The sequence below is a fragment of the Condylura cristata genome, unplaced genomic scaffold, assembly GCF_000260355.1.
Source record: "Condylura cristata isolate star-nosed mole 26May11 unplaced genomic scaffold, ConCri1.0 scaffold00037, whole genome shotgun sequence".
In the NCBI taxonomy this organism is placed as follows: Eukaryota; Metazoa; Chordata; class Mammalia; order Eulipotyphla; family Talpidae; genus Condylura; species Condylura cristata.
In genome coordinates, this window is record NW_004567138.1 from 9,365,321 (window position 1) to 9,387,267 (window position 21,947).

At 39.4% G+C, this 21,947-nt stretch overlaps 1 protein-coding gene across 1 annotated transcript in view; it reads right to left on the reverse strand.

Moving 5' to 3' along the window:
* Positions 1–9,972: 9,972 nt before the first annotated feature.
* Positions 9,973–21,947, reverse strand: part of DCDC2 (doublecortin domain containing 2) — a 159,674-nt gene continuing 147,699 nt past the window's right edge. Inside the window, exons 9-10 of the mRNA XM_004693316.2 lie at positions 14,585–14,887; positions 9,973–11,303 (exon numbers count right to left, since the gene is read on the reverse strand). Coding sequence (XP_004693373.1) covers positions 11,199–11,303; positions 14,585–14,887 — 408 coding nt within the window. The 3' untranslated portion in view covers positions 9,973–11,198. The remainder of the gene's footprint in view (positions 11,304–14,584; positions 14,888–21,947) is intronic.

The window sequence follows — 21,947 nt, forward strand, 5'->3', positions numbered from 1 at the left end:
ATGTGTCCCCGCCAGGGCTTTCAGGCCTTGTTTGGGGCCTATCCCTTTTGTGTGGACTTTTACCCACTAGGGGATGGGTAACTTTGGGTGTCTGATTTAGAAACTATATTCTTTGTTTTTTCTCTGTTGCATACCAATTGTATTAAAGTTCCTTTCCATCCAAGGTCATCTATGTTTTGTGTTGATACAGCAGATGTCAGAACATATTTAGAGCGGGCAGATTTGGGGATGTCCCTTCCCCTGTCCTGTAACAGTACCTACTCATATTTCTCTCCAACATCTAGAACAGTTCACAGTAGAAGCTCAAGGTCTTTGTTGAATTTCAGTTCTCTAGCACAAAATGCTGCAATAATTCACTGTTCTTCCTACCCAATCTCCTGATGACTCCCTATGATACTGGTAAGAATCATGTTTCTGGCGCTGTACCTGAATCCCTTGCATGCTTTGACCTATCCTAAAATGACTTTACTGCGATTCCCAGGAGGTAATAGTGCTCAAAATCTATGGGAAGCTTGTGCATTTTAACTATGCAGACATAACCCCAACAGGGATTGAGGAAGATGACAGAGCAGAAGGGTTAAGCACACGATCTGAGTCAGACTGTGCAAATCTTTGCAAACTACAGAACTTTAAACTATTACAACTATCTGTACCTCCACTTCCTTATCTATCAAGAATTAGAGTTCTCCATGACCAGCACACCATGGTTCATGGTCCCAAGAAGTATCTGAAACCAGTCACAGCTCCAAAGCATTGGACATTGGGTAAACTGAGAAGAGCGTTTGTTCCTCTTCCATTACCCAAAGTTCACAGCTGAGAAAATGTTTTCATCTCTTTCCTAAGGCAGAGAATTAACGATGCTCTAACACAAGATGAGATGAAAAAGATCTGTATCTGGCTGTTTATTAAGATTGATGGCAGGTCACACTAATACAACCTATCCTGCTGGTTAATTAGATGTCAACAACATTGACAAGACTGGAGAGAATTTCCAGCTGATCTATGATACCAAAGGTTGCGTGGTTGTTCATTTCCTTACAACCAAGGAGACTGAGGACAAGTTATGCAAAACAAGAAGGATCTTTGTGGACACCAAAGAAATCCCTCACATGGTGACCCCTAATGCCACCATCCCTCTCTCCAGCAGTTTTGTTATTGGCAAAGGCAACAAACAATGGATTTCTCTTCACAAAGTAAAAAGCATCTTTCTCACCACAAGACAAGAGATTGGCAGCTAAATAGAGCAGCGGATGAAATGCTGTCCAGGTGATACAGCTGCATAGAATGAACTTAATTCGTAAGGCTAATACAGCACGATTTCAAAAAAAAAAAAAAAAGAATGCTAACACATGTACCCACTAAACTTTTTTAATACACTCATTACATCACCCTTTATTTTTGTACAATGTACAATTTCCGCATGAAATTCCCACCACCAGTTCGCACGTGCATCACCACCAGAGTCCCTTGAGCCATTGAGGTTGAAATGAACTAATGCATCTAAAGCTCTTGAAGCAATGACTTACACAGAGCTGGCACTTAATAAATGCTAGTGTAATTAGTTAGGAGTGGCTCGTTTAAAATGCACCCATTTGCCTATGCACATTTCCTTCACCCTTAGAGTCACCCCCACTGTCAGGTCTGAAGTGATTTGGAACCTGCCAGACAGGGCACTGACCTTTTCAACATCAAGTTTAATTAAGGCTGGGTGAGTAGCTGCAGTGTAATGTTTCATGTCTTTCCATGTAGTTCAATGGGAAAGATTTATTAACTCATTAAAATGTCTTGTTAGCTATTTTCAGCTACTCAGAATGATGGCTACTTCTAGCCAGTTAGCCCAGAAAAGACCTTGAGTAGAATCTGACTTTATTGACTTCCTGCACTGGCATTTTGTGTCACTAGATTATGTTTCTTCAACATGAGGATAAAAAACAAGTGTCGTGGTTGATTCAAATTTACCTACCTCTGGTGATAGGAAAAGAATTGGGGTGTGTCCTGGGGATGCCAGGCTGGCCTGCTTCACCTTGTTACAGAGTCAGCCAAAGGAGTTGGCTCCTTGGGGTCAACTGATGTTGCTTCCTGCAGCCCAGCGGCTGAGCCCGCTCGCCTCGGGCTAATTCACCCATCTCTCCACTGGGCCAATGGAATTGTTAACATTTCTAAGAACGAACCTAATTCACCTCATCTGCCTCAAGTTGCCTCCAATCAGGTTCTAAATGTATAGCCTCTGTGCCCCTTTTTGAAGAGAGCAGAAATTCCCATCAATAATTTCCGAAATTCCATTTTCACTCTCATTCTGCAAAATGTGCTTACTTCTAGAATGCTATAATAAATCCACATTTCTAGTTTAGTCTATATGTACACACTCTCCATGCTTCTTAGTGTTTTGGGGGATTAAAGTAGAAGCAGTAGAACGTAGTGATCATAAGCTGCGCAACTTCCAGCAAATTATTTAGTTACTTCATGGGTCACAGACTTCATCAATAAAACAGAAACAGTAATAATAACTTCTCATATGACTGCTGTGTTAATTTTTTTAAACCAACCAAAATGCTTAAAAGAGTGTCTGTGTGCAGTTCAGTATCAAATTAACACTGCTCATTTTTGGTTTTGCTGTTGTTTGAAGTTTTTGTTACAAGCTGCTAATGGGCAGGAGTCCAAGTCACTCATTCACAGTCCCAAATTGAGATCAATATTTAATAAAGTTCCTTTGATAATGGCTACTGATGAGACTAAGAGTAAAGGAAGAAAAAAAAATAAAGTCTAATTTTTGAATAAATTAAAGTAGGCAAAAACTGATTTCCCTGGCAGCCAAATTTCTGAATGTGTTTCTACCATCAACACAAGCTTCCTTTCATTATGACAATTTCCTGCTTTCAAATATTGAACATTAAACAGGAAATTAGTTTGAGGATGACTGTCTCCAGCCAAAGAAAGGAAAGCAATTTCTGTGGCAAGTAACCAGACACTCTTCCTAGGAAATTTTCTTCAGAAAATGGACATAAAAAAACATGGACCTTAAAATAATCTCAGTGGAACTTCAAAGTTTCACTCCAAGAAATGACCGGAAGAATTGCTTTTTCTGTTCTCAATAACCCTAGCCATCACCGTGATTCTCTTTTATAGCTAGCTACGGCTTACCTTTCAGAAAAGCCGGACAGACCAACATTGCAGTTGGGAAGTGGGTGGCCCCTTGGTTGTGCTGGGGTCTCTTACCTGTACAGGAGCAGAAAGATGAGACTGGCAGTACTCTGCTGGGACACGCAGGGAGCTCACTGAGATCTTCATCAGTGATGATGATAATGTTTAAAACTTCACACTCATGTAACATCCAACTGCATCTACCGTTTCACAGGAAGACTCTGAACATTTCACAGACAATTGAAATGAGGGGCCCCACACTGTGGACCTCGGCCGTGGCTCTCTTTCCCACCACAGGCTCAATGGCAACAGACTTTGGAAAAGCACAAAGGTGCCCAAAATGGTTGCCCGGGGGCAGACTCTTCCTCTGGTGCAAGCGGATAGGGAGTTCCTGCTGACTGCCCAGAGCAAGGGGCAAGTGCCCAGCAGCAGGTTTCCAGAGGCCTGCATAGGGGATGGTGCGTGGTGTTTGAAGGCAGGAGCAGGTAGAATGGACCAATGAGGAGAGAGCAAAATGAACCAATCGCGTTCATCAGCTCATTACTAAAGTCTTCACCGCCAGATGATCTGATTGGTCCTAGAAGGGTTCAATCAGTCATTGACCACAGAAAATGGCCCAATCAGGCAGGTATCAACTTGGGTGGGTGGGAGCGCAGCTGAAAGAGGATTTAAGGCCCGACAGGCATAGCTTGCGACTGTCTGACCCCAACTCCGTACCTGGAGACCTCAGAAGAAGCCATCAGCAGTCAGTCTCCAAAGAGAAACCCAAGAGCCTCGCAGCCAGCAGGCGGCTACAACTTCTTCCAGCAGGCAGCTGGAGATGGCTAAGGGAACACCAGAAGCCCTTGGCAGGTGACTCAGAGCTGGTCATGAGAGCCAGACACTCACATGGAGTTGTGATGTGATGCTGATGTTTCTAACTTGGCCTCTGGCAGCCGTGGGGCCGCCAGTGCTGCTCGGCACTGCAGACGGGTGACTAGTGCTCTGATGGCTCAGCAGCCCTGCCCGTGAGCACCTCCAGGTTGGCTGTTTGCCTGTATGCCATCAGTTCCATTGTCCCTCCTTGGTGGGACACAGCCATCTTCAACAAACAACTTTAGAACACTGGACACTACCAGGGGAGAGATAAGACACTATCTGCAGCCTAAGAAACTCTTTGTCTTTGCTTGTAAAATGTGCCCTTTAGTGTCGTTCCCTGATGCTGAATGGTCTTGCGGTTGTGCACGCCCGTGAAAACCCACAGTGACCTGCCTTCTGTTGGCCACGGTACTTAGATGGGCATAGCACCTCGATGGATAGCCTTGTTTCACTCCCACATTTGCATAATAATTATGCCATTTTTTCCCTGACATCTTCCACTTAGCATAATGTCCTCAAGGTGCATCCATGTTGTCACAAATAGTAGAATATCCTCATTTCTCGTGGCGAGTAACAGACAGATTGTAAGATGGTGGATGCAGCTGCTGGATTGAATGAATGATATATCCATTGTTATACATCCAATGCAATAGCCTGCTCATACTGTTATTTATCCTTCAGTCTGTAAATAACTGCTTCATATATTTAGGTGTTTCTGTGCTATGTATTTGAGTATTTACAATTGTTGTTATAGTGATTAATCTTATAAAATGAAAGCCAGAAATAGTAGACTAGATGCTGTTAAAGAAAGATTTGGGGAACCGAATAACAGTATGAACTAATCCATAAGTGGGCATAAAGGTATAAATGTGTAAAAATATGAGATGAAGATTGAGATTTGGAAAATGAATTAAAGGTCTGATAACATAATTAAGAGAAGTTTGAAACGCAGAGAAAAAAATAATATGGTGTTAAATAGTAAAGCTAAGAATTTTCCACAAATTCTTTGAGGATTTTCCAGAATTAGAAATGAGAGAAGAGAGATCAAAGAACACAAATGAGTTAAATCAAAATTTATGTGAGCAAATTCTGTTTCTAAAAGACAAAAGACTCATAAATTGGCTACTTAAAATCCAACTACATGCCATTAACAAGAAACATTCCTAATGGCAGAGAAAAGACACAAACAAAAGAACTCCACTGAGTCCATCAAATGTGGCCGCAGTAGTAATAGACATCCAAACAAAGAATTCAGCCACTGATAAAGCTAAATGTAGGCTAGTGTGCAGCCCTTGCTAATGCAAATTGCTGCTGGTTCTCCCTCTTAATGGGTATTGAAGAAAACATATATGCCAAATCAGTAGTCTCATGCCACATACCAAAAAGTGTACTAATTTTTTGTAATAAAGATACTGTACCTAACACAAGCTTTGTAATTAGGACAATTACTTTATTAATGAGTAGTAGTATATTATTGTACCAGTTAAGGTAGCCAGATTAGTACGTGAAATGGGAATCCGTTGCGGTTTGCCATTCATGTACCCTTAAATTTTTCAGACTAGCACAAGATCTGCCATTCCCTCAATGTATGTTCTTGGCTTCGAACGGACGTTTCAGGGGTTTCACTTGGCCTCTCCTACTTTAATAGCTCTTATTCTTCAGTTTCTCAGAACAAGTGTAAAGGTTAAGAATAGCCATATAATTATATATTTGGAAGGAGGAACTATCACAGTGGACCACTGTGATATAGACGTTAGCCAGGACTCCATTATCTGACTCTGTTTCTATTCTAATAGAGGAGACCATAGGGTCACTTTGGGTCCCAAAGAATCAGTGTCAGCTTAGAATTTGTATCCCACATGTTCAGAAAAAATGTGGAAAACGAGCAAAAAAATACAAGGGTTACAGAATAAAATTGATATCAGGTTCTGACATATTTTTTAACATAAAATAAGCAAACTACAAAGAAGTATTACTGTATTTTATTACATTATTAAAAAAATTCTAAGTTGATATCATTCATAGAAAGGTAAAAGGTAGACCATAAGTGGGCATATAATTGGTCTCTTTGTAAAATTGCCAGTTTATTCCTACAGCTTTATCTACACAAAGGCATGTAATATGTGCAATTTATTTCCTGTTTTTAAAGATGTAATTTTATCCTAACAAAAATTCTCAAATCTGTGTTTCTCCATTTCATATAAAGGAAATTAATGGTTTCTTAAAATGTAACTGAATTTGTCTGAACAGTATGCATGTGAAGCTGTAAAAATTTTTCTCTTTACAAGATTAATTTTAATATCTATATGAAACAAACACAGATTTGCCTTTTAATGAGCTGAATTTCTACATGGTTTAAATAAAAAGTTTCTATCGCATTACTAAAAAATGTCACACAAAACATTAATACATGAAGTATTAGCAACACATCATAAACAAACCATTCAAGCATATTTTAATTATATAAAATGCAGATCTATTTACTCAAGTGATACAGTAATTTATATTTTAGAGGGAGCACTGATACAGAAGTAAAAACCTAAATACTCATAGCTTAAAACCACAAATAGTTATTCTAACAAAGAAAAGTTACAAACATAAATCACATAAAAATGATGTGCTTGATTTAACTTTTACTTACAACATCAGTAATCATCCATTATCATTATACATATTAAAGATTTAAGGCACAAGAAAAAACAATGAAGCAAAAATATCAAAAAGTTTTCTCCAAACATCTAAAATTGATTACATACCGCCTTTCCTCTTCCCACCTCTCATGACATTTATGACAACACCACAAACACTCAAACTGTGGTTTTCACTGATGACACTACAGAGAATTCATTTGGTCCCATTGATAGTGCAAAGCTAAGTCATACAGCCAAATCACAAGTCAAAGGAGCTTGGTTAGAGACCTCCTAACTTTATAAATAGTTTATGTTTATCCTGACTTTTTAAAGTTTTTTCCCAATTACTCATATCTGAGAGTATGCTATGCCTCTTCAAAAACATTACCTTTCTCCTCATCTACAGCCCCCATCTGAGTCATTAGACTTCTTCGTAGAATATAACACAAATTTCACATAGTAAGAACAAAAACCAAACCCATCTAGACAGCAGAATATTTTCTGAAAAGCAAAAACTTGACATAATTTATAAAAATGATATTTAATACAAAGAACCGTAGGTGTTCATTGCCTTTAAAAAAGAGATTAAACTTTAAAAATAATGGCTCGATTGAATGATTCCATTCATACAAGGAAGTTAAAACTCCTGCACATAACTTAGCCTAATCGGCCAATCAGCCATCATTTGCTCTATCTGTAATGAACCTGGCCCCTTGGTACCAAAGAAGTCCTCTCTATACTCATGTCATTCATACACACATTCAAAAGCAGTACAAACTTTGACAGAGCCTATGTTGGTATAAAATATTCTGTACCTAGAATATACGGTATTTGAGGTTGATGACAAAGTACCGTTATTACTTCAAGAAAACAAGATTTTATATATCCCATCTATATAGACAATATAAGATTTTATATATGGAATCTATATATAAAATGCACATATAGTCTACATAAGATATATATGTGTGTGTGTCAGAATATATATTATATATTTTCACACTCCTAGAATAAATTTTTCACAAAAATGTTGGTAGTTTTCTTATTTTAAGGAGAGTTTTTAGTCTCTTAACATCTTCAGGAACCAAGTTTTAAAGCACCATGATTTACATCATCCTCCAGCATCTCCTCTCCATGTGATTTTATGCATTGCTTCTCCCAGAAGAGCCAAAAAAATCTTATTCTATTAATAGCCTGTGCCCAAGGAGGTCTTTTTCAGTGTTTTAAAGTGTAAAGTGCATCAGGGTAAGTATTTGAATATGGATATAGGTATATCTATAAATTCTATTTCTGCTCAGATTGGCAACAGTTCAGATGTGATGTTTTCTGTTTATCTGCTAACCTTTTTCTAAAACTTTGCTTTTGCTACTTATTGAGCACAAAGAGAAAGTACAGAGATGATTATTCAAGAGAGCCAGTTAACAAGATAAAGATGTCTTCCAGTCATGCCGTGATCATGATTTTAAATAGAAGTTTCCTGGGTGACTGGACTTTATCCTTTGTGTAGAAGGTTACTCAGTGCAACTGTTAAGGGTATTGGTTTATGAGTTATGAGCTGGAAGAATTAGCATGAATAATGCCATATTAGTATGGTTTCACCATCGCGTCTCTAAGCAACATATACATGGGCCAGTGCTGTCTTTATACACCATATCAGGAACAAACACTTAGAACAAGCATAAGAGTCTCATTTGCTTCCTATGAATCTACATTCTAATATTCACATGCACACACACAGAAATAACATTTTTTTAAGTGCCTTGATAAACAAAAAATCCTCTTATGGTCAAAGAGAAAAATAGTGAATAAAAACTACCCTAGAGTCATCATATTAAGTTTGGTAGCTAGAAGTCCATAGACAGTCACCAGCTATTTTAACAGAAGCTATACCAAGTAGAACATCCTGAGCATGAAAATGACTTTAGCTAAAATCTTTATTTGCTGTGCAAAATTCCTATTTTCCAATTCAATGAATATACCAGCTATTTACTAATGTCTTCAAGGCCATTTGTTTCAGAAAGTAGTTCCACAAAATTCAAAGTATAAAATCTACACATATGTGTGTGTATGCATGTTATTTATAGCATGACAGAGAACTGGCATCTTAAAGAAAGCATATGATTTGCTGCACCACATAAAAGCTACATGAGTCTATCGTAGACCCTCTATAAAGCAATGCTGAATCCTAACCAAGATTTGTTCTTCTCACTCATATAAATTGTCTCCAAATCTGTCAGCAAGTCTCATTTCATTTGTAGAGTTAGTCTATATCATGCAGAAAATGTCCACATTGGGAAGGTCAATTTACTTTCATTATTTATGTTCAAGTCATCTCCAAAATGTGGTTCACAATTTTAGTCCCCTGGGACTGACTAGTCTCTTCCCTGGGTAGACAACATAATCCATTCATGCTTTTTTTCTCCAGTAATATTTATTTTTCCAAGTGCTTTAAAGTGATTAGACGTCCATTCCCTCAAGTTAGATTACAATTCTGTCTTGCCAACAGGTGGTAAAATATGTAGGGACAAGATAACCCCCATGTTTCAAATTCTTTGCTCACCACCCTCCTAACATACACTTAATTTTTTTACTCATGCAAAATAACATTGAGCTTCATTAAGATGACCTCTTGAGGTCCTCAAGAACTTTTAAAATGAAGGAAAGGAGGAAAAGGCAAGACAAAAATACCTTTATTAAAGAAAGAAGAGTGAAAAACAATCTTCATTCAAGGAAACAGAATCACCTGTCAATTTAGTCCTAATTTCTCATATCTAATTTCTTCCTCATTATAAACTGTTTAAATTCATTAATCCCTAGCCTGGCAACAGCTTGGAAATTTAATGTTAAAATACCAGGTGGTCGAGCTCCCTTTCAACACAAGACAGTTGTTTAGACCCTGAAGTGCTTTCTATTCCCCCATTTGGGAAAATAAAATCATAGAACCCTACTAGCAGAAAGCACAATCTAGATTTTGTACAAGAAATATAGTACCCTATTTGTAATTCATCCTCCCAGTTTAATATGTCATTATACCATTCTTTCCAATACTGTTACAGTATAGTCTCTGTTAGTACTTCCTATTTGTGGAATATATTAAAATACCTGCTAGAGAAAGCACATCTGTTTTCTATAGTTTTATTAAGTGTTTCATATAACTACATTCATTTCAAGTGCTTTTTTAATGAAACCGGGAGGGGTAAAAATCATTTTAAATTATGATTAATAATGAATTTTATGAAAGTACAGAAGTTAACATTTCAAATGTATAATTTCTACATAATTAACAAAATAGTCTATGAGAAAAATATAGTATTTTTACATTTAAGAATGGCATCCTCTTTTCAAAATTAAAAAAAGAAAAAGAAAACTCACTTACAGTGGTGTTTTCCTCATATACACCTAGCAAGGTAATTGTGAGTTAATTTAATAAGCTCACAAAACTGTAATCAGGAACAGGTTTCATTACGGCAATTTTAAAACTCGTTTCAATAACTCTTTATCAAGCAGATTGAAATGACATGAAATCTGCTCAAAAGTCTAAACATAAACAGCCATGAAAACAAATATTTTCTGTTATCTCTTGGGACAAAAATATGACATGCCCAATAATAATAAGGCAAAAAGCAAGTAAAGCTGAGCAGTGACCAACATCTCACACAGCCAACCTTTTCCTTTCTCTTATACTATCTGCTTGATTAAAAAAAAAAAAAACTGGAGATAATTCAAATTTTTAGAATAGTCAGTACTGAGTTTACTAACATAACAGCACAGGAAAGAAGAAAGGGATATTGTTGATGAAGTTAAAATGGATTGGTGAAAATCCATAGGATCCTGGCTTGGCAACCCACCACCTGGGCTCAGTAATGACATCAGTTATTCCCTTGTGACACCTTCCTCAGTGTGTGTCCCCCAAAGTGCTGGAGGGAGTACCACAGTATCAGTCACTAGAACATGGAATGAATGCTTCCTCTTTCCAAAATGAGTGCCTTGTGCTGTCTTTTTCATTGTTTCAAAGCAGATTTTGGCTGAGAAGGAAGACAGAAAGGATTGTCTACAAGTCCTGGAAACATTTCAACAAACTCTTGCCATCTCCAAATTATCTCTGAAACTAACATACAAATTTTTATTCAAGAGTTTATTGCTTAAAAAATATATATAATACATGCTTTCCTATCACCACATCTTTAAAATCCTATGCCTTCTTAGATAAGTGCTTTTAAATAAACTGCCACTTAATTCATTTCTAGAGTTATAAGAAAATACATAATAAAACTATCCTATTATTTTTCATCCTTTACAAAGAGAAGTAGCCCATTGGCTCCCAGTGCAAATTCTCCTCCATGCTTCTTAATTTTTCTAAATTACACTTTAAAACACTTCCCATCACCAGCAGTCTCCTTAGACGCTATTCAGAATTATCTAGTCTTTCCATTAGGCCTCGAATTTTACAATTCAATTGGTAGTCTCACCCCTATTGTCACATTATGTTTAGCAATAACTATAGACTTCATATTCAAGTATTATACCCTTCATTTTTCTTATCATCAATATACTCTTTTCAAAATCCACCTATGCTACAACAGCATAGTCCTTGTTCTGCTCGTTGTTATCATTTTCTTGGGGGCTGGTGATTTTCACTTCTGGTCTTAGTGGTCGTTGTGAGTCTGAATCAGCCTGGAGGAAAATGAAGACAGGCAACAAAATTTAGTTTACAAAGGCAACAAAATTTAATCATATCAATATTCCACTAGAGGCTGCTTCTTGGGTTCCCTTTGGTTTTTAGTCCACCAATACCCAATGGACACATGTTTCTTAGTCTGTAGTTGTGCATAAACCCATCCTGGGGCCATAATCCTCTGTGAGCTTTCCCAAGCACAGCCCCACTTCTTGAGCCACAGGCTTTATTTTTCTTCTTTTTTTCAAACTTATTTACCACTGAGCTTTTTCGTTTCAACAGCTTATTTATACTTTTCCATTTTTGCATGTTCAAAGAAAAGGGAAGAGACAAACTCAGTCAAGTCACATTAACCCATCCTATAACAGATGCGCTCCTCTTTGTTTTTGACTACAGTTCACAATTTTGTGTGTGATTTGATACCAATCACCACCGTGTATCACTTAGCCACGATCAGGACAGAAAATCAAAGCAGAGAGGCAGCATTTCTCCAATGGCAATAATTGTCCCTGACCTGGGACTCCTCAGAAGTTATTGATATACTGTCTCACTTACAATTTGTATTGCCCCACTTGACTAAAAACTACAGGAGTGAGATGAGAATTGCTGTTTTTCAGATTCTGTTCCACAGCCCCCATGATGTCCACTAGGGTGAGAGACAACAGGACTAGCTCTAGGCGCCTCCACACTGGCCACAGTTTATCATTTCGCATGGTTAGCTCATGAAGTGTCTGCCATAGTATCATCCTTGAGTAAAATACAAGCTCATTGTCGGTTGGTCTTTATGCATTTGTCATGTAGTTCCTGCAATTTTCCTACAATCATATCATATTTTCCCACAGACTGTTATAAAGAGCAAAAGATTACATGGAAAACTGAATCTTTGTTCATTGTTATAAGGAAAGGGCCCTTTTGCAAAAACTACTTATTAATATCTAATTTATAGTTCACAGAGATCTGGTTTTATATCTATTTGGTACCTGTAACATGTATTTATACTAATGCTTTGGAGAGAATGGAAATAAAATGTACTATCATGATGACAGGTGAGTTGAATAAGAGTAAATATATCTTCTAGCTAACTGTTCAATTTGAGGAACAGTTCTTAAAATCCCTAATTAGTCATACATTGGGCACTGTTCACTTGAATTCCCAATAATTTACATTTGCTTTCCACAGATCTCACAAACATCTGTACTTCAAAGTACAGAACCTTAATTTTGAATGATGTCCAATTCCTATGACAAGCTTATTTTTAAGATGTGTTCATGGAGGAGAGAAAGGCAGCCAATGTACTTATGTCCATAAAATCTGATTAGGTGATAACACTGGAAAAAGATACAGTAGGAAAATTCTTACCTCGATCTTACTAGCTGGGTCCCACCTAGAATTTACACCAGCTGCAAGCCACAAATGTTTATCAAAGGCTACCTGACAAAATTTCACTCCTAGGTGCCCACCCAACGGACACAAAACCATTAATTCCAAAGGTCACCTTTGTTTATTGCAGCACTATTTAAAATAGGTAAGCTATGGAAACAACCCAAATACCCCAAATAGATGACTGGATCAAGAAGATGTGGTGTATATACACAGTGGAATACTACTCAGCAATCAAAAAGGATAAACTCATGCCATTCGTGGCATCATGGATAGAGCTGGAAGGGATCATGCTCAGTGAAATAAGCCAGAAAGAAAAAGAAAAATGCCAGATGGTTCTGGGAATTTCCAAGGGACTACAACTGAGATGGAAAAGCATACATTGTACAAAAATGAAGAATGGTGTAAAAAATGTAGCAAGAAAGACTTAACATGGCAATAAACCTGACCCATAAAAAAATAAATAAATAAACAAGCTCACCAAAGGGCTTCAGAAGCCTACACAGCAGTTGTCACCTTGGTGACACTGTGAACTCTTCTGCTTCCCACATGCTTTCCCAAATAGGAGATTTTGTTTCTCCTGAGAAACTTCTTTGCTTTTTGCCTTCCTTGATAAATTAATTTTGCTTCTTTATTAAAGAAAAGGCAAGTATGTAACTGTTTTTTTTTTCTTAATTTCAACTACAAACAACTTCAGGATACACATGTTAGCTAATATTTAAAGAACTGTGTAGAACTACAAATGGGGAATCTCTTATTTAACAGGACTGTGATGATCTTATCTTGAGAAAAGATGAGAAGAGAGGGATTTTGAGAGTCTCCATTTAAATGTTAAAAATGCATTTTTCTTTAAACATTTTTCACTACAGTGGATCACAGATAATGTACTAGGTATTGACACCTGGCCCCAAGAATAATTTGTATCTTGTCATTACTAAACTTGGTTTCTCTAAAAGAAAAATAATAATAAAACAGATGAGTCAATAACAACTAATCACAAAGACCCCAACATCACAGTGGGTATCAGGAAAGAGTGGACCCCACAGCGCTGCAAAGCCTGCCCCCTTGAGCCCGGTGGACAGACAGGCAGAAATGCAGACTTGGGAGATGAGAATGCTGAGGAGCACCTTGCTCCTCGCTCTCTGAGAGGCAACCTGCCAGCCATTGCCTGCCATTCCCCAGCACGTAACTCACTCAGTCCCACGGAACCTCGTGTGTCCCATGGGAAAATACCAGGGTAACGTGGTTGTATGCTCCAGGGCTAGTGGTAGGAAAACAGGCCAGGAAGGAGGCCTCAGCACATGTCTGTATTCTCTCTCTTTATTAAAACTACGCATTATTGAGTTCCAAGTGTGCTGATTGCAAGCAAGCCATGCAAAGTGGACTAAACACACTAAACTTTAATATATCTAGAGAGCACAGACCATAGTAGAGATAAAGTTCTTGATAGAATAGCAAGATATAACGAGTCTAGATATTTTTTCCTAGTTTGTATCTTCCCTAGTGTTATTTGTATTTATTTATATTTCTCTCTGTGTTGTTATATATGTTCTTAGGAACTTTTGCAGATTTTTGCTAGAATAAAGAAGGAGATGGAAGGATGGGGGGATGGATGCATGGGAGGATGGATGAAAAGCAGACTTGTGGACTCCCAGAGAGGTGGGTGATAGTACTTGTTAACTGACTGCAGCACCACGGTCAATAAATACTATTGAATCCTTTTCTAATCAGTCATAAGCGGTTTCAGTTCAAGTCCTGGGTGCTTGGACAATTCCCTAAGTGTGTATTCCTGCACACACCCACAACACACACATTCATATAGATACACCCACAACACACACATTCACATAGATACATGCACCACAAAACACATTCATGTATGCAAAAGCAATAGAAATACCTCATCTTGCCCATGGCCAGCTTCTGGAGCATTTTTTCCCTCATTTACTGACTCGAGAACCTCATTATTAACCTGGTCCAGTTCCTCGCCATTTTCTTCGTTGGTGCCTCCGCTGACCCGAGCAGGACCTGCTTGCTCCTGGCTGAGATCTGTGGTCTCCTCAGCTTGCTCCGGAGCATCTGTCATCTCCTCACCTCCTTTCTCTTCAACTTCACCATTCATCCCTGAGAAGTCTTCTTTCTCTTTGACATCCTTTTTCTCTTTCCCTTCTTCTTCTTCTTCAACAACTATTTCTGCTGGCCTCTGGTGGATCCAAAGGAGAAATGGATAAAAATAGGAAGTACAGCAGAGATTTTTCCATTGCCTATGACAATGATGTAATTTTTCTATTACAGTCAAGTAAAACTTCTTTACATTACAGTCTATCTGCATTAACGTTTATTTAGTAGCTACCACATGCCACTCTTTATAAGTATTTCTTCATTTAATCCTTACAACAGTCCTGTGAGATGAGTATTACTCACATTTGGGGGAAGGGGATTTTAGTTAATTAATTTTTTTAAATATATTACATTACCCTTCATTTTTGTACAGTATGACTTCCCTGTGAAATTCCCATTGCCAATTCACCCTTGTACCATCATCATAGTCCCTTGTGCTCTTCCCATGCCTGCCCTCATTCTTCTCTCGCCTCCTCCCTTACAGAATGTCTTTGATCTAGAGTTTCCTGATGATTTTGATTTGTACTTGATTATAGTTACATTTTCCCCCTTCACCCCTTATTTTGGTTCCTCGACATTCCTCCTGTAAGTAGGACCATGCAATAGTTATCTTTTTATTTCTGACCTATTTCACTGAGCATAACCCATTCTAGGTCCACCCATGTTGCTGCAAAAGGGCAAGTGTTTCTCCTTTTTGACTGCTGAGTAATATCCCATTGTGTAACTATCGATCCAGTCTTCTATTTTTGGGCATTTGGGTTGCTTCCATAGCTTAATTATTAATTAATTGTGCCAAAAACTAAGACCGAGAGAGAGTAAGTGTCTAGTCCATTATCCCACTGTTGGTAAGTTGGAGGAGCCAGAATTAGAACCAAGCATCTGACTCTAGAATCGATGTTCTCCATCCCCATGGCAGACAAGAAAACAAAGTCAATCTCTTTGGTCAAAGTCTTTTAGAGTATCTGATCCAGAAGCGACAGTTTATAAAAGTTTTGAGGAGCAATTATCCTCACAGCTAGGGCCTGCTTTATATCTCTAAATAAAGAAAAGGAAAATGGTGAAGTCATTAAGATGTAAACTCAGTTTTCTGAAATAAACTGTTGACCGCTTCCATGAGACACCAAAGACAGGTGACAATGTGTATTTCTCTAAATTCAAAATTTGATCAGGCAGGCAGATCCAAGGCCAAGAAACTCTAGGTCCTTTCTGCAAAAATAACAAATGCTCAAATATTTTATAAATACTAGTTAGATATTTTTTTACAAGTCTGCTTTTTCAAGTTGCTTTGAAAAGAGCACAGACAGTTGAGTTCTGGCGCTAAGACTTTGGAAAAAGGCCTGTGTTCAAGTCCTAAAGAGGAACTCACTATGATCTGATCAGCGAGTTTCAGATACCCTGCTTATGAAATGGGAAGGTAATAAAATTTCCTGTGGGGGTTAAATAAGTAATATAGAGAGCCTGATATAGTATTTGGCACATCAGGGTCCTACAAGGAAAACAAACATTAAACTCCCTTACCATTTGTTATGATAGATTCTTTCCTGGAACAATCATATTTCCTCATTGCTCCCTATTATGGTACAATAGGGTTTTTTAAAGGATAGGATAGAAATCACAAAGGATTCTATGTTCCACAATAGCATCCCACACCTGCCTCCTCTTTGCTGACATTGAAAAAGGCACCCTGTCTCCCGCAACTGTAAAATGATGTTTGAGATGTCATCAATACCCTTGCAGTTCTGAAAGTCTACCACCTCCCAATGTCCAAACACTGTTATGTGTCGATTAAAGCTAACATAATGTTCAGATGGCTGAGAAAAGGCAGAGGGGGGTGGGTGACAGAGGAGGGGCCCACATGCTGAGAGTCATCATCTGTGCCAGATGTAGCTCTCCCACTTATGAAGGTTTTCCCTGTCACCCTTACAGTACATTCATGAAGGACATGTCTTATGCATGTTGTACAAACAAGGAAAAGGAGAAATCGCCCCGAGCTTTTTCCTCTCATCTTCAATTTTTAATGTTTACATTGTAAGGCCTTTATTTAAAATATATGACCATGAATCTTTAGATATGTGATAATTTGGGAACTTTTTTAGTAACTTTTTTTTTTAGTTACAGTGGTTTACAGCACTGTATATGACTTGGAGGAACAGGGAACAGGCTCACCCTCTCAGATATAGAGTACCACATCAAATCTACCACCAAGCCACCCCTAATTCTCTACCATAGTCTAATGGGCCTCCTCTTCCCCTTTATTGCAATCCTTCAAATAGACTCGGTTCTATAGTCAGGTTTCTAGTTTTGGTTTGGTTGAGACTTGCTAGTTCCTTCATTATGTTTTCTCCATACCAAACATATGACTGAAATCATATCATTTTGTCTTTCTTCTTTGGAGTGAATTCACTAAGTACGATCCCCTCTAGGTCCATCCGTGCTGTCACAGATGGCAAGATTCTACCCTTTTTATAGCTGAATAGTATTCCATTGGGTACAGATGCCACTCTTCAACATTTGTCTGTCATTGAACACTTTGATATCACACAGAGGGTTCACAGTAGGGCTAGGACTGTAATCTAGTATCATCATGTCCCAACGTCCAAACAGCCTTTCACAGAGAGAAAACATAGAAGTAACTGCTTCAGGCCCCCACAGGTGGCGCAGCGGGTTAAAGCACTGCACTAAGAAGCTAAAGCCACTTCCGCATGAGTTCTATCCCCGCCTGCCCCGGAGGTGACCACATGACGAGGCAGACCTCTCCTGACCCACCCACTGCTCCCCTCAATAGTGTACTTTGTCGATGTGCCTGTTCTGCTCCCTGCTCTGTCTCTGGTGAATCCTCTCACCCTCCGCATCTCTGGCCTGTACCCCAGTTCTGTACGAATAAATAAATAAATCTTTAAAAAAAAAAAGAACAGAATTCTTGTTAAATTTTGCCTGAGAATTGGATGATTTTATATCACTCTTAAATTACTGTGATTATTATTTGGCTAAAGTTGTCAGAGCAACTTTTAGTAGCACTTCTTATTACAAAAATTAGTAATACTGCAAGAGAAAAGATATAATTTAATCTTTCAGGAGTCTAGACAATATCCTTGCCTCTTTTAGAAGGTATCGTTAGCATGCACTAAACCCTGTTAAGTGAGGAACAGTGTTTCCCTTTACTGATATCTGGCATCATACCTAAAAGTCACAAAATGATTGCATGTTGAACTTGAAATTTGTATTTGTCATGTTTCTTTACTCTCAATTCCAAACACATGCACACATTTTTTTCTCCTGTAATGCAAAGATTTAGTGAAATACCCAAGTCCCTCTTTGAAGAAAGAAACACTCAGCCCTAAATTAGGGCTCTGTTCTCCTCACCATTTATCACCAGCGTTACTAACAAGCAGTGTTATGCTTTCATCCTGTTATCTCTAGCAAACTCCCAGTCCAGTGATTTTAGTAGTCATCAGATGAAGCCACATCTGGTCAGCTCCACATTAAGGAATACAAGATTATGGGAATGAAATACCAATTTGCTCACTTTTAAATAAGACAGTAACATTAGTTAAAAGGCTTATAATCCTCTATAATATCCTGAATGTAGAACAAAATTTATTATTACGGCAATTCAGGGCCAAAAAAAAAAAATTACTGCTATGACAGATCTGTAATGAATAAATGAAAAGCAATGCGCCTTTTGGTGTAATCTCCTTTGAAGCAGGCGTTAAATTATTAAAGATGTTTCCAGTGTATACATCAATCAGATCATCCCCAGGAGGAACACTGGGTTTTACACCCATACACATTCACATAGATAAAATCTATAGCATGATGACGAGGGCCTGCAAGGAAGCAAAGGGGGAATTCTTTCTACAAGAAGGTATGGGATCATGACGGGAGAGAGCTAATTCTTCTGCATAAAAGAAAATACGAGAAGCTAAGTGAGCAAGTTGCAATGTCCCCCTCCCTTTCTCTTGCTACAGAAAAACTATCAAAGCGAAATCTGAGACCCCTCACATAACTAACTCAAAACTCACATTCAGCCCTGACGGTAGGACTCCCAGAAAGCAGAATTTATACAGGCAAATGGGATTCTCAGGAGGTCACAGGCAGGACCACAGCTTCTGTCCTCTCAAAGCCAGCACAGCTCTGTCTCAGCAGTTAGATCTTGAGCTGAAGAGCTGTCCACAAAGTTGCAAACAATAAGTCACACGTTGTATGAGTTCATTTGTATGAAGCATTCAGGACAGGCCTTAGAGACAGAAAGCAGATTTGAGGTGGCCAGGGCTGGGAGAGAGGTGATTGGGGTGTGGCTCTTTAACAGGTATGAGATTTCCTGTTGGGATCATGAAAATGTCTCAGAACTAGACAGAGACGGTAGTTGCACAAAGCAGAAAATGTGTCAGTGGCTGGTAGCCACCCACTCCTCTTCCTTGCCCTATTCATCCCTGCTGGGATCCTGTTTCTTTTCTTGCAGACAAAACTACAGAGATCTAGACCAGACCAGCTGAGATCAAGATAGGGGTAGAATAAGACAATGGCCAAGCCACAGCTTCATTGCCATGGTAAAAAGCACACCCATCAGCACTGGAAACAGATCCATCAAGACCAAGCAGGGGAAAGGGAGCGAATACAGTGTCTGGAAATCCCAGCCTGTGTTTCTGAAATCCTGCTCAGACCGACCCTTCAACCCCTTTTATGTCTTTAATTCCTGCTTCTCCTCAGTTCAGGGAGACAGCAGTCCGCCATATCCTTAGGCTGCTGGTCCCTGATTAAACCCGAATTCTTCCCACCACCTCGTCTCTAGAGTTTCGGCTTATGAGGGGCTTGGAGCGAGACCCAAACTCCTATAACAAGTGTATGAAATTGTAACAGTGTGGTCCCTAGGAAAAGGGGAAGTTCCAGGTTCTCTGCCTGACCCAGGAGGATGGAGCTGAGCAGAGAAAAAGGAGGGAAGAGAAGGAAGCAAGAGACAAGAGAAGAAGAGAAGGAAGCAGGATGGAGAACAAGAAGGAGACCTGAGCATGTGATAAAGAAACCGGGCTTATTTCCTGGCCCTGGACTGGCTAAGGCAGATGTGGGTGAGAGACCTGTAGGGAGGTGACTATGGCAGTGTTTATACTGATTTTGATTTTGCTCTTTTCCTCCCAGATTTGTCTGGCCATTTCTGACCCTTTTCCATGGGTCCCGGCCAGAAGGTGCTTTAGTCTAGTGGCAGCTTTCAGGCCTTGCTTTGGGCCAGTCCCTTTTGAGTGGACTTTTGCCCACGAGGGGACGGGTAACTTCAGGTGTTTGATTTAGAATTACATTTTTTGTCTTCTGTATTGTATACTCACTGTATTAAAGTCCCTTTTCATTAAAGTTTTATATGTTTTGTCTTGTTGAGGCGGATGGCAGAACCCACTTAGAGCAGGCAGGTTTGGGGCTTCAGGGGTGCCCCTCTCTCCCTGTCCTGTAACAGATTTTACCCTGTAACAAAATGTCAAAAGGTTGTACATATTTACACTTGACTTAGCCAAAGGCCCAGAAGCACTAGAAGGCACATCTTTAAATGGTTAATATCAAGGCTCTGAGAATCTTACTTTGAATAACTATTGGCCATCAGGCAGAGCTATCTGTTAAGACACCCAGAGAATGCACAACATCACCAAATGGCCAACCTTGGATTATTCCCATTTCTTCTACAATCTGATTTGACAGTCACAGTCCTCATGTCAGGCACCAGAATATCTGGTGGTGCTTGGTAGAAGGTAGAAGGCAGTACAGAATGAACAAGGAAGCCCAATGAATGAACTGACAAATTGAACTGAAAATAGCAGCTTGCTTAGAATTAGAATACACAGAGAACTGAACGCACCGGAGAGGAACAGCAGTGTGTAGAGATAGGGAAAGGGAACCAAAAATGGAGGATAATAGTGCTGGATGTGGTGTGGTAACATACATCAAAAGAGGTGTGAACCGAGACCCCTAAACCATAGGAGACCCCTAAATCACAGGTAGTGTTGCCAAGCAAAATTATGTCAATAAGTGATTTAATTTTTTCATTAATATAAAAACTGAGAGTGCTAGAATACTTACTAGATAGCCACATTATATTGCAATATGTTCCCATTCTCCTCCCACCCCACCAAAAAAAAAAAATAAGAAAGAATTCACTGAACTGTTTGTTATTAACTGTGAGTGGGTAACTAATCAGTGTGAGCTCATTCAGCAAGGGATACCTGGTGCCCAGAGGCCCCAACTCCAGTCCTTCCCGCAAGATCTTTACAAAGATCCTGACACAGTTAAAATATAGATAAGAAAAGGGTGCACAGCAGCCAAGATGAAGTGGGGAAGACAAGGATAGCAAAGGAAGTTACCAGTGGGAAGTTAGAAGTAACAAATTCAGCCTAGGGGAGGAAGAAATGGCTTCTATTCCCTGGAGTCGTCTTTCCCTGGCATTCAGTAAAGGGAAGCAGTGTTCTACACAGGCTTCACCCTTCCTTCCCACAGAGGTTGTCTCTCTCCAGGCACCTTTTTGCCAAGAAGGTGCATCCAACTTTGAGGGCTATCACTGAGGTCCTCGGACTTTCATGGAGAAGTCGACTGGCAACGTGATGTTGAGACTGTGTGGGACAGGATGCTGGGGTCGGGGGGAAAGACAGGCTTACTCTAGAAGCTTTGCAACGTGTGAGAGCCATAGCAAAGAGAGGGTCCAGGTTCTCTCCCCAACCCAAGGAAGGGCAGAGCTGAGCAGCAAGGGCTGAAAAGGACAACATAAGTGCTACACAGTGTTCTAATACTTTTTTTCTGGTTTTGGTATTAATAATTCCTGGAGGCACAGGGTCGCTTCCAGCAGCGACTGCAGCATGAGTCCCATTCCCTGGTATGCATAAGTAAATAAATCTTAAAAATATATATACTGGGGGCCCTCCCTGGTGGCCTGGCAGGTTGAAGCGCTGCACTGTAAAGCTAAGCCAAGCTGTGGCCGCTTCAGTGAGAGCTCAATCCCTGCCCCAAAGCTGACCCACGTGGTGCAGCAGACCTCTCCTGTCTGGCCTGCTGCTCCCCTCAGCAGTGCACTTCGTCGATCTACCTGTTCTGCTCCCCACTCTGTCTCTGGTGAGTCATCTCCCTGCCCTTGCACCTCTGGCCTGTACCCCATTTCTGTATGCATA